The following is a 15,755-nucleotide window of genomic DNA, read 5'->3' on the forward strand; positions in this document are numbered from 1 at the left end:
ATACCTCGGGCATTACTTCATACCTCGAATCATTTATTGACGCATTTCAAATATGTCGTCACACATCGTGTCAGCAAAACTAAAACCTCCCTCGCCATTGCGTGTCCCCATTCAATTACATTACCCCGCTTTACAGCTTACGGGATAATGTAATGAGAACGGCCATTAGCCGATGACTTCCGCCTAGTGAGCCCTACATTCTGGAATATCTGGGAATATCATTTAACAGCCTTCGTCGCAACGTAGGCGACGTTAAATATCAAGGGAAATAAAAAGACAGAGCAAACTCTTTATCGACCAATTTTTCTTTTTCACCGATTCCTACTTTGCTGGATTACATAACTATTTCATAAAACATCGTTGCTTAGTGCTAGAGATGAAATTATCGGAGGGGAACAAGGTCTCGCGGTCGTCAGCAATCTTCTCCATTTTGCGCTTCAAGGAAACGATGAGTCACCCCAAGCTTGCCGTTCAATCCACCTCCTTTCAGGTTCGATCGTTTTTAACCTCTTCCTTCCGGCCTCGCTCTGAAGACCGTTCTCTTCCCTCTGCTTCTCCGCCACGCCTCTACGGCGTCGACGCGTCATCCTCCCCCACCAGTTGCTCCTTCCTTCTCCCTCCGACGCCGCCGCTAGTGCTTCTTATTCTGTCTCCTGCCTCGCAGCGCGCTCGAGACGCGCTAACCGCTCAACCGGCGCAGCTTCGCCAGTCGACCACTCCCGTGACTCTACAGTACGTCTACGGTGCCAGTGTCAAGTGCTTCGACTTCAATCTCTACTACCCAAACCAACTTTGTAAGTAAAATTAATTAATCACGGCGTCAGCCTCATGTCTGTTAATTTAAGATCGGTCGCTAGGTATTGGAATTCCAGCAATTCGGACAGAAAAAAAATTACGTCGGGGCCGGTACTGGCGCAGCATCGACGTGTCCACGCGCTTACAGTATTGCGTTTATTTTCGGTACAGTGCCCTTGAATCCACGGTTTATTTGAAATTATCGTTACATAAGACAGCGTTGCAAATATTTGTCTGAATTTATGGGTTGGTTATCGAAATCGAGTTACTTAGAAAGGAGAGCAACGCGAGCGGCGTCGACGTGTCAAACGCTGACACTGTACAGTTTCGGCACTCTGACGCTACTATTAATTATAACTAGTTATATACCACGAGCATAGGATAAGCGTTTGCTGTAATAATTATCGGTTGAGGTTGTTTTTTTGGTTAGTCATCTATTGGCTGGTTCTTGCATTCTTGAGGAAAATGTAAGATATAGTATGATACGGAATGCCGCACTTGTCACCCGCTCCCATGACAGTATTGTCGGTGTTCGTTACCGAGTGCTCCGCATAACTGCATAGTTAATTTTAGACAATTACCCAGTAAAGGAATCCAAGTCCTTCTTAACAGTGTATATGTATTGGTAGTCAATGCAAATTCAGAATGAATTATGTATGAACAGAAATTTGGTCATGTTGGTGAAGTGAAAATAAGGTGCCTGCTATTTTATTGTATTTATGCTTATAATTCGATCTCTCTTTATTACAAACATTTGAATAACTTTGTTACAGGTAAACGATAATCATGGCAGCTTCCCAATACTACCACACTCAGGTGATTATTAAATGTCCAAATGCATTTTTGCGTAACTTGATTTAACTGACTCTTAATTTTTAAAATACCTTAACATTAATTTCTTAATAGTGTACACCTACGGTGTACCCAGCTGATCCGTTCGATGCAGAATCGGATGCGGCATTGCTGAGAACAGCCATGAAAGGGTTTGGAACCGACGAGCAGGCAATAATTGATGTTCTGGCTCATCGTGGAATAGTACAACGCCTCGAAATTGCTGACAAATTTAAGACTATGTATGGCAAGGATCTGGTTTCCGAATTGAAGTCCGAGCTCGGTGGAAATTTTGAAAAAGCAATCGTTGCTTTGATGACACCTCTTCCTGAGTACTACGCTCGAGAGCTACACGAAGCTATTTCTGGCATTGGTACCGACGAAGGTGCCATTATCGAAGTACTTGCCTCTCTAAGCAATTATGGAGTGAAGACGATTTCGGCTGTCTACAAAGATCGTGAGTAAATTAATAAGCCGTCTCTGACCTTAACAGCAAGGATAACTAACGGACCGGTGCTTCCTTGTGACTATCTTCCACTGCATATCTTATTGAGTAATCAACGTGACTTTCCTGTTACCGTCTACCCACAGCCAGTCAAGAAATACCTATAAATATTGTTTTCAGTATATGGCACCGAACTGGAAGAAGATCTGAAGGGAGATACGTCTGGCCACTTCAAGAGGCTCCTTGTGTCGCTTTCATGTGTAAGAGCAATATTAATGGTTGAGCGTTACACTGGAAAAAAATAATAATTACTAAGTCAGTGATTAATTTCAGGCCAATCGGGATGAAAGCACTGATGTGGATGCAGCTGCAGCAACCGAGGCTGCTGAAAAACTCCTTGAAGCTGGAGAAGGCCAATGGGGAACCGATGAGAGCACTTTTAACTCAATTTTAATCACAAAGAGTTTCCCTCAGTTGCGTAGAATTTTCCAGGAATACGAACGCCTGGCTGGAAGTGATTTAGAGGACGCTATTAAGCGAGAATTCTCAGGATCCTTGGAAGACGGGTACCTTGCTGTCGGTGAGAGATCATCTGATTCCATCAATTGACCAAATCCACGTATTAGATGATACAAGGTATCTTAAGTAATGGAGCTATAATAATGTTATGCCCTTAGTGAGGTGTGCTCGAGACAAGACGAAATACTTTGCTAAGAGGCTGCACGATGCCATGTCTGGAATCGGAACGACTGATTCTACTTTAATTCGCATAATTGTGGCACGTTCCGAGATCGATCTAGGTGACATTAAAGATGCGTATCAGGAAAAGTATGGACAGTCCCTCGCAGCGGATATCGATGTGAGTATAAATTTAAACAAATACACACTTTTCTTGTAGAATTTCTACTGCTTCGACCTGGCATTCCTTTAATCGTTTTTCTTATGATCATTTTCATTCGTTACGTTACGTTTTCGCATATTTCAATGAATTTCAGGACGACTGCTCAGGAGACTACAAGAAACTATTGCTTGCTCTGCTTGGCTGAGAGAATTTATTCTCACAACTTCTATACAGTGTCTTGTATTAATTCAGGGATGGTGGTTGCCGTGCATGATTCAACATGCATTTAAAATTTAGATTATTTTCATCCGTCCTTATTACCTGCAGTAGCAAGTAGCGAGGACTGATTACGTTGTTCACTTCATGAATTAATTAAAGTACAAGAAAAATACAGGTTAAGGGCAATCGCTGTAAGCTGGAGAACGTGAAGTTACTTAAACTAGTTTATAAAACAGGGAAATCGTACTGTGTATTTTTAAGTACTCTTATGTATCAGATTACTAAAAGCTCATGTAAATAATGTCAATAATCACAATTAACACGTACATCTCGCCAGCATTTAATTATTACATAAAAATACATGATTCGGATATTGAACTTTCGTATTTTCTTCTCGTGCAATTCAACTTGCTTTAATCTATGCCGCATGTTTTTTTTCGTTTTCAGAGCGACTGCAGCGACGATTTTAAAAGGCTTCTGATCGCGCTATTGAATTAGTTACAAATTGTGGACACTTATTTGTGAAATCTTACATTTATTTACTAATGCATCGAATTACAATAACATCATATGCACGTGTAAAACTTTATTTTCAATAAATGAAGTCTGTACAAAATATTCATTTACATATAAGTGAAATGTTATTTAAGTCCCATTTGTTATCTTTTCCAGAATGATTGTGCCAGAGAGTGGAAAAGACTTCTGATTGCTTTGCTGAATTAAAAAGATAGCACCATTACACTTGGACAAATCCATAGACATTCCAGCTGCTATAGACATGTTAGGTACAATGATTATTTTTTTCATTTTTATATGTCAAAAGTAATATAAATATATATATTATTTATTAAAATGAAAATACCTTTAATGTAAAATTTGTCTTAAATCCTTTCAACCATTGGTACCTTTTTTAAATCTTTCAATTCTTTTCGTACTGTAGCTATATCATTTGTTATTGCATCCTGAATAAAGTGTGTATCACTGCATGAACCTAACTTGAAACACCCAAGATCCAAATGGAAAATATGTATTATAATGAGACCCACTTCAACTTTCACACATCCCGTAAAACAATGGGACTTAATGTACAAGTTGTAGAATCTCAAACACAGGTCGAGATGAAGGTCTTCTATCTCATAAATGCAAATTGGCAATGGATTTTCAGCTAAAATAAGATTCCAAAATTACAATAACATTTACAGTTGTTACCACCTACTTTCATTACGACAATTCATATTTACCTGATATAGTTTCATTATACAATGTGCGATTATTATATGTCATAATAATAGCAATTCCATATTGGTCAGGTAAGTAGCTCCAAACAAAACACACTATGAGTACAATATTATATCAAATTGATTAGAAAAAATGACAAAACAAAAAATTCAATATGGTACACAAACATTTTGATTCTAAGGAAACAAATTATTAACGTACATGTTCCATTTATACCAATCTCAGGTGTATCTATATATTCACAGCAGGTGCATGTGTAATTCTTGCAATGGCAACCATTTCCTGAGTCTTCAATTTCATTTTCATCTAAGGACAAATCATAATGTTATGAAACAAGTGATAGTCAGCTCTGTTTTCTCTAGGTTAAGTTTCAGTAAAAATCGTTTGAAGACAAGTACAAAAATTATAGGTTAACCTGTGCTCTGGATATGTGGTGATAAGACGATCATAGCGACCGTGGTTGCAACCAACGCAATGCACAACAGAACGATGTAAATCTGCATTTTTGGGATTAATAAAGTAATACGCTTGTAACTTAAGAACTGAAAATCTTCAAGTTCTGTTTGGGTTCGTTAACTATCAACAAACTTATGTCCATCCACGTCTGAAAATACACACTGATACGCACAAAATGAGGGGGTTTTTCGTTCTGGTTACCCTTTCCATTTCCGTTTGCTTGTATCAGGATCAGAGATGAGTTGGGTACGAGAGGGTACATACATACACCTCTCGAGAAAAAAATGAAGCCAACTTCACTCACCCCTAGGGTTGGGTAGGTATAATACATCATGTAATATACGTAGTATTCTACCCAGAGATGAGTTGGGAGATTGCTCACGGGCAGGGTCACCCGATCGCATCTTGTGCTACCCTCTGGTTTTGTATGTTAGCTTTCACCGTTTTTTGTTCCCAAGGGCGGCGCGACGAATTTCTGATAGGAGCTCGCGCACTCGCGATGGCGGTACCATCTACCAGCCGCCGTTGGTGGCTCACGTACTCGCGATGGTAATACCATGCGGCAGTTGACGGTGGTGGCTTACCTACGCTTACCGACACTGCTCGCTTTTGATGGTAAGGGAAGAACACTCGTGACGCTCCATTTGACTTTATCAACTTATCTACTACTATTATGTACATTGGTGCCATGAAGTCGACGTGATGCGGAGCTTTGGGGCACGCGTCGGTGTCGCGTACGGAACTCTGATGCAGCAAATCTGCATGAGTACGATCGGTCCTACAAATCTTCGTGCGTCCCAACCAGCCAAGCGTCAAGCTACGGCTCGAGATGTTGAGTATATGTGCGTTCTGCGCTACACTCGATGAGTATGCGTGAGAGTCGAATACTGCGAAAAATCCTCCCGAGGCTTATCTAACTGCGGATATAAGACGAGTCATTTCGCGTATGATTTTTATATTTCCCTACTAGCGTTATCGAGCGTTTTTCGACAGTTTTCGAACGTTTTCGAGCGTTTTCGCGCGTTTTTCAAATGTTTCCGAGCCTTATCGCAGGCTGTACAGTGCCGTTGGGTGTTGTTAAGTGCAGTACAGTATCGTAGAGTCCCGTAGAGTCCCGTAGAGTCCCGTAGAGTCCCGTAGAGTCACATAGAGTGCCCGTAGAGTCCCGTAGAGTCCCGTAGAGTCCCGTAGAGTCCCGTAGCGTCCCGTAGGTCNACCCTGCCCGTGAGCAATCTCCCAACTCATCTCTGTGCATACGCCTCTTTTCTACGCGAGCGCAAAGTATATTACGCCCTTTTATTTCTAAATGTGAAATAATGGGAGATTTTTGGGAGGGACAAATTTGATATTAAAGAAGTTTAAATCAAAAGAATTTTAAACACAAGCACTAGATTAATCAGTCTTCCTTAGCAAGTTTTACATATTTACATGTCAGTATTGACGTTAAAAGTGATCAGTTTGATATTTACAGACATAGGAGTCATCTTTTAATGATAAGTATAAATTTTATTTCATGTTGAGGTTTAAGCGCTTATAATGTACATTGTCAATATTACAACATATTGTTAGTACCAGTGACGTAATTGGAAAAAAAAATGTCATTCCGTGATGTATAAGCAGCTGCAGAAATGATGTATCTTAACCTTTTACAAATATATAGTTAAATAAATAGCTTGTATTAAGGCCATATTTATTTATAAGAATCAGTAATAAATAAAAATGTAAAATGAAAAAAAAAATCGAGTTTTACAAAACTTCTCACAGCCAATCTATACCCAAGTTTCATTTGTTCGTCACAAAGCCAAGATCTCGAGGTAACATGAATGCGTTAAGCATATCATCTGTAATTTTGCTTCTGTTTTCTTGATGCGTAGCAACTAGCGGCTGCAGGATATTTATCAATTCTTTTTTAAGCTCACCTGTGAGAATTTCTCCACTGGTGTAACCCTAAAATTTAACCATACGAGGAAAGTTAGAAATGAAGAAAATATCTTATTATTAATGGTTTAACTTACTTTTCTTAATTGTTCTAACTTTTCATCATCTTCCAAGAAAAATCTAAGCCACTGGTAGGCTATGTCAACATCACAGTTTCCTCCTAACTGTCGGTGTTCTTCTACGGTAGCTTGTCCACCAGAAAATGCATGTTTATTGACTTTATTTTTTATTTGTTTAGCAGTGTCTGTTAGGAATATTGCTGTATTACTGTCACTAGCAGACATTTTTGTTTTTGAACCTTGCATTGCTGGGAAAAAGCTAGAATGTATTAAAGCTGGTTTTGGAAAACCTAGTTTTGGAGCGACGTCTCTTGTCATTCTGAAGTAGGGATCTTGGTCTATAGCACATGGAATCAGACAGTGCACCTTTGCATTTTTAAAAATAAATGGAAAAGTGCTGGATAACGCCGGAGCAGCTTGCGTTGGCGGAAAAGAGATCTTTCCTATTGGATCGCTATCACCGAATCCAAATATACCTTTCACTTGATTAAAAGTTACGGCTCTTTGTATTCTAATCATATTTTGGTAAAATGCAGGATTAGTTCCAATATGTTCCAAGTCAGAGAATATGAAAGTCCTCTCTGGATCAAAGCCACAAGCAATGATATCCTTGGCATTATTGTATGCCAGTTTAATAGCGTCTTCGATTTTTAGGTTCTTCCATATAGCTTTTTCATCATCTGTTAATTGAATTACTACAGGTACATTGAACACTTCTTGCAGCCACTTACAAAACATAAAAGGTATTAGATGACCTAAATGCATAGAATCGGAACTGGGCCCTCTACCCGTATACAAGTAAAACCTTTTTCCCTGCTCATATAGGTTCAAGATCGTATGCATATCTCGATGCGAGAAAAATATTCCTCTTCTGAGAAAGTGGTGAGGCTTCTTGCATGTGATCCTCTCAAAACGATCCAGGAGTTCCTTATCAATTTTTGAACTACCAAATCTTTCTGCAATGAAATAAAATACTAATGTCAATAAGACGTGCAGATATTTAATCAACAAAATTCCTTCAAAAGCTAATGCAATATAAAGCATATGTTTCTTAATCTATCTCGTCAATGCGGTTCACCTTTCCTTATGTATCCACATTCCATGTTCTGAAATATTATATTTGAAAATTATGCAGGAATTATAGAATTTTACGTACGAATAAGCTTGTCATAGTCGATACCAGTGTCATTTTTGCTTTCAACACTCCATGGAGTCACAACGTCTTCGCCGCTCGCGGAGCCGTTGAGAGAAAGATTTTGAATTTTAAGTTCCTCTTCAGTCATATTTCACCGTGGGAAAAATTAAGGAGCACCAATCGTTGCAATAGAACGAATCGTTACGCGACTCGATCGTGTCATATGTGAATGACACGTCAAGGCCGCCTGCTCGAAACGCTTGAAATGGAGGTTATGTCGTCACCTGAGGCCTCTCACCTTCTGCGCACGCGACCGGCTATGTGCCTGACATCGATATTTTTTTTTGTTTCGAGAATTTGACACATACCATTTTCAAAATAATAATGTTCAATCAGTAGTTAAACCTCTGGCCACTAAACGCCATATTAAAATCGATCTACATGATAAAACATTAGTAAGAAGAAAATATAATGAAAGAATAACACCTTTCCTGACCGAATGATGAAATTAGATATTCGGATTCTCTGGCCCCATTAAGCGTAAACGTATGTGCATACCTAGAGAGGTAATTTGCACGAGCGGATCATGAAGGTTGCTCACTTGTTTTTAGTCCAATTGCAATCAGAGATGAGGTGGGACAGAGATGAGTTGGGAGCAGAGCGTCCATGTAGTTTTCTCGTTACTGGCAAGCTGCTGCCATCTAACAACCTTGTATCAAAACCGTTCCACGCTTAGCACGGATTCTGAACTTCAACAGGTAACATAGAGTGCATCAGCGCACAGTCGGTAAAAAGTTGGGGTTTGTCGATAATAGCGATACGTAGACTTCTTGCTTGGTCTCCATTATCGTGCGCTAATCTCACTACATAAAAATGGGATACTTGATGTGAGGGCCCTAGTGTTGAAAGTAGACATCTCCCTACCTGTAAATACTAACGCCCTATTGTATTTACTACATCTAGGGAATGATTTTCAATAACCTTGATAAATAAAACTGTACAACCGGTAATCTTTCCAGGATGCGATGAATGCGTCAATCATTTAATAGAACATTTATATATCTATGTATCTTCATATAGATCTATCTATATATATTTTTTGGCAATATATACAAAAACATGCTTGTGATTGTAGTTACAGAGTATTGACACGATTACGCCTTCTTCTCGGCGATTGATTTTAACAATGTACGAGGTAGCTGTACAAGGAGAATCGAAGATCGATCGAGAGCATTTAAGGAAAGCACCTGCAACAATTCGGTTTTGTTTTCCCTTCAACGGCATCTCATCGCGCTACGACATCGTTATCAGTAAAGGGACATTTGTCGTGAAATAATTCCCTTGTATTTCTATTTGTTAATATTTTTAATTTCTTTACTGAATAATAAAAATTCGAGATCCATATATACCCTACATATCTCTTTGGATCGAGGCGAGAATACACTTTAACAGCCTGCGTAAATGGGTCATTTAAATTAGTACCTTGATAAAAAAATACTCTGCCGTAATCACTTGTACGTGTACCGAAGTCCACTATGGTTTGTATCGGTGTCTCCAAGAGAACGTAGACGAAAAACGAAAATCCTCGTCCCTCTACCGCACGTGACAAATAATACGCACCTACACCTAGGACAAGTATGACTATTCCACGAAACAACATCCTTTTAAGGCGACTAATAATTACAACGTGAGACACCACGTAGGTACACGAGTACAGGTAGCATGTCCAGTGCAAGATAGGGAATGACTCTTCATTCGGGAAAAATCTACGCACCACGGTTACGCATCGAAGTAATTTCATGATACTCAATTTCCATACATGTTACACCGACGCAGAATCATGCCGCGCGAAATTAACCGCACGAAAATAATTCCACCTTCGCATTGGACGTCTTATTCCGTATAAAAACTAGATCTGTATCTTCATTGGCATATTAGGACTTCCAGAGAACTCGGCGCCATGATGGAACTATGATTTAAATCCTCTACTGCACGAATACACGATTTCCCTTGAAAAATTGTTCAGACCGACAAATTAGCCAAACCACGAGCTAATTGTATGCATTCGCAAGGAAACAGTGCAAAATTGCAAACCCTGCAAAATTTCTGTACAGACCACCCCGTGCAATAGAGGATCCACAATGGCCGGTTGGAAAAGATGTACCGTAGCGAACACCACTGCCTTTCCTTACACATCGCAGTTTGTAGGAAAGGCGTTCGCGTTCGCCAGTGCACAAGTGCATCGAGATGTAAGAATCGTCCAGGTCTTACATTTTCCGGAAACCACTGCAGGACGTAACACACATGCACAAACGCGCGAGAATTCTACCTATTAGAAAGTTCGGCGAGACGAGCTTCCACAAATCTGCTGTTCCAACTTTTATTATAATTGTTCCAGAAGTGTTTTGGTCCTTGCTTTCTCCCCACGGCGAGTTTACGAGCCACGGCCTGCGCGATGCAATTCGCCAATGCACAAAAAGTGCACCGGGGTCCAAGGATCGTCTAAATCTCGCATTATCCGGAAACCACCGCAGGACGTACCATATATGCGTAAACGCGCAAGAATTCTACCGATTAGAAAGCCCGGGAATCCGCTCTTTCAACTCTGAATTATTCCAGAAGTCTTTCGGGCCTTGTTTTCTCCCCACGGCGAGTTTACAGCCACGGCCACCCCGGCGGTCCTAAAGTTTCGGAGTTCCTACAATTTTTAAACCCCCTCGAGCGCACGGAATTTTTACAGCCGTCTCCGGCAACACATCTCACGGAGGATAAAATTTTAATTTCCTAACTTACCTCTGGACCCGTCCAGATACAAATCGCCAGATACAGTCTCTGGGAGTGCAAGATGCACGCGTTTCCTGGAGAATTGTACCGAACACAAGTACTCTACGTACCAGCGCTTTTCAGCCGCCAGTGTACAAGTAATAAGACCGACGTACACTCAGCTTCATCTATCGCGAATTTACGTCTTTTTCTCATTACGTTATTACACTATTCGATATATATATCTCGTGGTCAAACGAGTTCCTTGGTTGATGGCTGCGGAAATAACGCTACGTATTTTCCGCAGGTTAATCAGGGTCTCGAGCGGAGCCATAGCTTCGGCACGAAAGACCTCTTTTTTTGGCAAAGAATTCAGAAGTTCCATAGAAGTCAGACTCTATTTTTGAGTTTGATGCTCTAAAAATTGGCTAACAAATCAGGAGAGGAGATAAGAGAGAGATTGCACGTGTTAGTCAAAGGTATCTTACATACGGGAGGAGGAGAGACGCGTATACAAGGCGGATACTGTGGGTAAGAAAGAAAGAGTGCAACCCGCTACATATCGTCGTAAAATTAGGAGAGGTAGAGAGATGATTACAGCGCCATCTTCCATATGCTATTTATCGAGTATCTATAGTGTTTTTACGTTCTCGAGAATTCAAGTTCGAGTAATATAACCGAGAACTCATTACAGTAATTCGAATATCCCTGGAGAACTTAAAAGAAAGAGAATTTGCATTTAAATTAATTTCTAAAAATAATGTATTACTTTTAATAACTAATATTCATGAAGTCAAGGTACTTTTAGCCGAAAACAGTATCCCTTACTTGCGACGATTTCCTATTTCCGGAGTTTGAGTTGCCACTTTCATTAATCTCGAGATGCACAAGAGGTTGGAAGATTAGATCAACCGATTAACTTGTTCAATTATTGGAAGTTCAGAAATTCTGGTATTGCAAGTTGAAGCAAAAAGAAATCCATCTGAAATCTTCGGAAGTAGAATCGAAATTTCCACGCAGCATAATACTCGCAAATAGTGAAAATTATTAAAATTAACTTGAATGCTGCTGAAAAAAAATTCAATTCTCATACACTCGCAAAGAATTTAATTGTCGGTTATATTCTCGGATATATTACCCCATATATCCCATTAAAAACTCTAAGTATCAAACGTCCGTATTTTTCTGGGCTTTTGAATTCTTTGTCTTTGGATACTCCGAGTATCTTCGAGCTGCCATTTGTCTAAGCGTCTGAGAAATTGGTACGTGGTGTAATTACATCTAATCTTAGATCCTAGCGGCTTAATTCTAAGGTCGTTAATCGAAGTTATAATCGCGAAGCCTTTGACTGTGCCGGAACGGTTCCGGCACCGGTTCGAAGGAGACGCTCGTTCTATCACAGTTCCAACTCGCGCGAGTGCGCGCAAAGATACGTCTTTACGGCCTACTTTGTCGACTCTATTTACACGCTACTTTGGCAAATTCTTGCGAATCTTTCCCTTTCTTTTCCTCTTTGGCGTGATTAGACGAAGACCGTCCACTCAGATGGAGGTATCTTTGATATCGTGACATTATACAGGTGGGGTCGAAGAAGTGCGTAGGAGATTTTAAGTCGAAACGATCCGAGGCTCGGGAACTATCGGTTTACGGAAGCGAAAAATTGTTGCGAGAAAAGTCTCGCGATTCATTCGGATTCCTATCCTAAGAAGTAAACGAGAAATTGATCTTTTCCGGGTGGGCTGTAATAACTCGAGGATGCGATTGAACTCTCGACTTCCGACGTCGGTTCATGTTTCTTTCACGAGTTTCACTTTCTAGCGGAATCACGGGAGATAAGCTACTAAAGAATCGAGTTTCCATTTTCTTCGGTTTTCCACTTTATTCCGTTCGTTTTTATTTATTTGAACTACGGTGAGAAGAAAAAGTTAGTCGACTCGAAGAAATATGCATTGCGACAACAAAGTCCTGCGATCAAATATGTCAGAAGAAATGTCAGATTGAGTACACGGAATTACTTTAAACTACCAACAATTAGTTTAACACCAACATCATCGAGTTTTCTTCTCAATAAAATAATTCCTTCTTGCGAACAATATATATTTGTTTCAGTCAACTAATCTTATTTCTCGACGGAGATATATGGATATTCCAATTTGAGAATTTCCTAATTTGAGGCTTTTCTCGAGACGTCTCATGGATTTTCAGAGGTTGCTCGAAGAAGTCGAAACCTCGTAAGGACCTCGAAGATTCCTTGAGACTTTTCAAGGTCTCCCATTGAACACTTACTAAGAGATCCAAGGAAGATTACTCGAGAAGTCGTTTCGGACTGCTTCAGAATCCGAAGGCCGATGTGTTATCGATCGGACCATTTCCAAAGTCAGGACTGCATGGGAACCGATTTGCAAGACGATACCCTACCAACGACCTAACGCGGATTGAATTTATAAAGGAATATCGACGTGGAAGAATGCACTACCCGAGTCGACGGGTCGATTAAGACTCTTAGGAATATTACGCTGTAAAAAGATTTCCAAAATCCCACAGATGCAGTTAGCGTTTTCCAAGGATATCTCGTTTTGGGTCGATGCAGGTGTATCGATACATCGATAGGATGACCTGATCGACGATTTAGGGGAGAATTTGCCACCGTTGCTCGGAGATGGGGTGCCACGAAATTTTTCATAAAATAAAGGCGCTCGTTTACGAGGGCGTTTTGGCGTCTCGCCGAACATATTACCAAGGGACCATTTCATTTTATCACGTCGGTCCCTAATCCTCTTTGGCAGAAACCAGCAAGACCGAGTAACGACCCCGTCGTTCAACGGGGAGAACCGCTCTTTCGGCGATGAAATTTCTTTAAAATTCTCTACGGATCCGGCGGCATATTTCACGAAAAAAAAAGCCGTTTACGCGAATGGCTCTTAGGGACTCGGGGAATATATTTATTTCTCTGCGAGCGTCGTAGAGGATAGAAGAAGCGGAGCAAACGGATACGACGTAACTAGAATGAACCCCTTGCACTCCGTTGTTCCCTCTGAGGGGATATTTTAACTCTAGATGGGATGGCGCGGAGTGCAAAGGGTTAAAAATATTGCATTACCTTTAAAAGAGCCTACGGTTAATCCGAATCTGTCGTTAAAGGCAGTCAGAAGGTAAAATCTTATTTCATATTTTGATCCCAATTCCGACGTCGTTTTTGAATTTCTAGATCATGTCAAAGGTGAGAGTACAGATTTCTATAAGAGGGGTGTAACCAGAAATGAAAATATTAGGATCGTGCACCTTCAGAAGAGGGTATGGTTAATCTCAATCTGTCGTTACAGGTAAACGGAAGGGAAAGTCTGATTTCATACTCTGACCCCAACTCCGACGTCATTTTTGAGTTCCGAGACGATGTCAAAGGTGGGAGTACAGATCTCTGTAGGAGTGGCGGTAGCGAGAGGAGCAAGCCTGAGGTTTCTCCTGATGGACTCTGTAAGGACGTACTCTTTGCATGGTGGAACCCAAGGCTTGCAGTGGTTTACCGGAGGCTCCAGCATCGGTATCCCGCAGGATTCGTTCATCGGTCCCAATCGAAACACGGAATCAGTCGATCTGCTCTGGCCCTCTCTCGAGACGACCTCGGGTCTGCATCGATGCCTTTCCAAGTTCATAATGGAGACCGACGAATGAACCCCATGGATGGACCCACGAACCGGCGTGGGAACTCGGTTTTTCGGTTGGGAGGAGAAGGCGTGCTCTTCGAATTCGTCAAAGGATGCATAGGCGTCGGAGTCGGGGACCGATGTGGCCTCGAAGAAGGACTCCCCTAAAGACGAGGTCAAGGTATCGGGACACATGAAAGGGTCCAGACAAGTCACGTCGTTCATATCGCTCCCGCTGGCGCAGTCCCGAAAGTTGTTCACCGAGTAGGAGGAGGCGAACCTCTGATGGTCGTTCTGGACACTAGGAAGGAATTCCTGGCTCCTAGAGGACTCAGACCTCCTGGAGTCCGAGGGCCTTCTGGAGTTGTACCTGGTGGAATCGTGCTCGGCAAAGAACGCCTCGTGTAGTCTACATTTCTCGGATCCTGTAACCAGCGCCCTGGAGACTTCCTCCGGATCTATGGCGAGAGACTCTCTGCAGGGGGTAATGTCGAAGAAGTCGTTGGACCAGCCATTGAAGACTCCGTTCGTGATGCCTTGACCCGAGGAACAGTCTTCCGCCATGTCCAGCAATACCGATGGGACTATGATGGGATCCGAGTGTCTGACTGGACTTTTTGGGCTCTTCCGAGTGGATTCGAAGTCGGCAAATTCGGTTAAGAGATTGATCGCTTTCGCAGGGTCCTCTCCATTCCTGGAAATGGAATCCTCTTCTCTGAGGGAATCCAGGGGGATGGGGCCCATGGGGCTGGGAGGCTCCGAATGGGTCGTCGGGACCAGCAGGGTGTCCAGAATCCTGCAGGGCTCCAGCAGTTTGTCCCTCGTGATCGGCTCGAAGGTGTCGATCGATTCGGAATGGGTTAGGATTTCTGAACTCTTCCTCAACTTCGCGACGGGGTCAACTCTGGGCTCCAGATGGATCGAGGGCTCGATCGCCTGTTGCTGGGGATAGAGTCTCGAAAGTTTGTTGCAGGTGATGTTGATCTGCTTAACGGCGCTTCTCTGTAAAGAATTACTGCGAGAGCTGAACCTGCTGCCTTCCAGGGCTGGCAAAGACCCACGACCAGCGTCCGTCAGTCTCAGTTCCAAACCGTGGCCCTTGGAATCTCGACTGCCGAAGAGCCTGTTTCGAGGTCGACCGTACAGGTTGCTGTGCCTCTTCCTTTCGTTTCGGTGATATTCCGTCTGCCTACACTGATTCAGATTCTGCTCCGAATATCTATGCGAGTCGTGTGTACGATAAGTCGCCAAGAAGTCTCTGCGATTCGAGTCCGGGCTGCTACCTAAAATAATGCCATAAAAACATCTCCATAAAATCAAGAAGTGTACTATATTTTAGCGGAACGATATACTAAAATAATATAAATCTCTTCTTCTAAATTTGCAGGAG

At 41.7% G+C, this 15,755-nt stretch overlaps 4 protein-coding genes across 8 annotated transcripts in view; 1 reads left to right on the forward strand and 3 right to left on the reverse strand.

Moving 5' to 3' along the window:
- Positions 1 to 519: 519 nt before the first annotated feature.
- Positions 520 to 4,881, forward strand: LOC105697272 (annexin B9). 4 transcript variants are annotated; one of them, XM_023433286.1, is made up of 8 exons: positions 521 to 794; positions 1,569 to 1,611; positions 1,702 to 2,083; positions 2,252 to 2,331; positions 2,405 to 2,651; positions 2,749 to 2,930; positions 3,804 to 3,916; positions 4,780 to 4,881. In XM_023433286.1, the coding sequence occupies exons 2-7, from the start codon at positions 1,582 to 1,584 to the stop codon at positions 3,852 to 3,854; spliced, it is 972 nt and encodes a 323-aa protein (XP_023289054.1). In that variant the 5' UTR covers positions 521 to 794; positions 1,569 to 1,581; the 3' UTR covers positions 3,855 to 3,916; positions 4,780 to 4,881. The 4 variants fall into 4 exon arrangements, with proteins under 4 accessions (XP_012275872.1, XP_023289054.1, XP_023289053.1 ...); XM_012420447.2 differs by lacking the exon at positions 4,780 to 4,881 and adding an exon at positions 3,579 to 3,709 and having other exon boundaries at positions 522 to 794; positions 3,804 to 3,990; XM_012420449.2 differs by lacking the exons at positions 3,804 to 3,916; positions 4,780 to 4,881 and adding an exon at positions 3,067 to 3,509 and having other exon boundaries at positions 520 to 794.
- LOC105697274 lies at positions 3,698 to 5,194 on the reverse strand. The gene is made up of 5 exons (XM_023433287.1): positions 4,786 to 5,194; positions 4,572 to 4,676; positions 4,373 to 4,465; positions 3,994 to 4,296; positions 3,698 to 3,901 (listed from the first exon to the last, which is right to left on the reverse strand). The coding sequence occupies exons 1-4, from the start codon at positions 4,871 to 4,873 to the stop codon at positions 4,013 to 4,015; spliced, it is 570 nt and encodes a 189-aa protein (XP_023289055.1). The 5' UTR covers positions 4,874 to 5,194; the 3' UTR covers positions 3,698 to 3,901; positions 3,994 to 4,012.
- Positions 5,195 to 6,311: 1,117 nt separating this feature from the next.
- On the reverse strand, positions 6,312 to 8,500 carry LOC105697355 (tryptophan--tRNA ligase, cytoplasmic). The gene is made up of 3 exons (XM_012420610.1): positions 7,980 to 8,500; positions 6,842 to 7,779; positions 6,312 to 6,773 (listed from the first exon to the last, which is right to left on the reverse strand). The coding sequence occupies exons 1-3, from the start codon at positions 8,104 to 8,106 to the stop codon at positions 6,609 to 6,611; spliced, it is 1,230 nt and encodes a 409-aa protein (XP_012276033.1). The 5' UTR covers positions 8,107 to 8,500; the 3' UTR covers positions 6,312 to 6,608.
- A 564-nt stretch (positions 8,501 to 9,064) lies between these two features.
- The window catches only part of LOC105697334, a 47,519-nt gene continuing 40,828 nt past the window's right edge, over positions 9,065 to 15,755 (reverse strand). For both annotated transcript variants that reach the window (XM_012420574.1, XM_012420575.1), the window contains exon 6: positions 9,065 to 15,648. In XM_012420574.1, coding sequence (XP_012275997.1) covers positions 14,069 to 15,648 — 1,580 coding nt within the window. In that variant the 3' untranslated portion in view covers positions 9,065 to 14,068. The remainder of the gene's footprint in view (positions 15,649 to 15,755) is intronic.

The sequence above is a fragment of the Orussus abietinus genome, unplaced genomic scaffold (assembly GCF_000612105.2).
Source record: "Orussus abietinus isolate OABI.00-Male unplaced genomic scaffold, Oabi_2.0 scaffold42, whole genome shotgun sequence".
NCBI lineage: Eukaryota > Metazoa > Arthropoda > Insecta > Hymenoptera > Orussidae > Orussus > Orussus abietinus.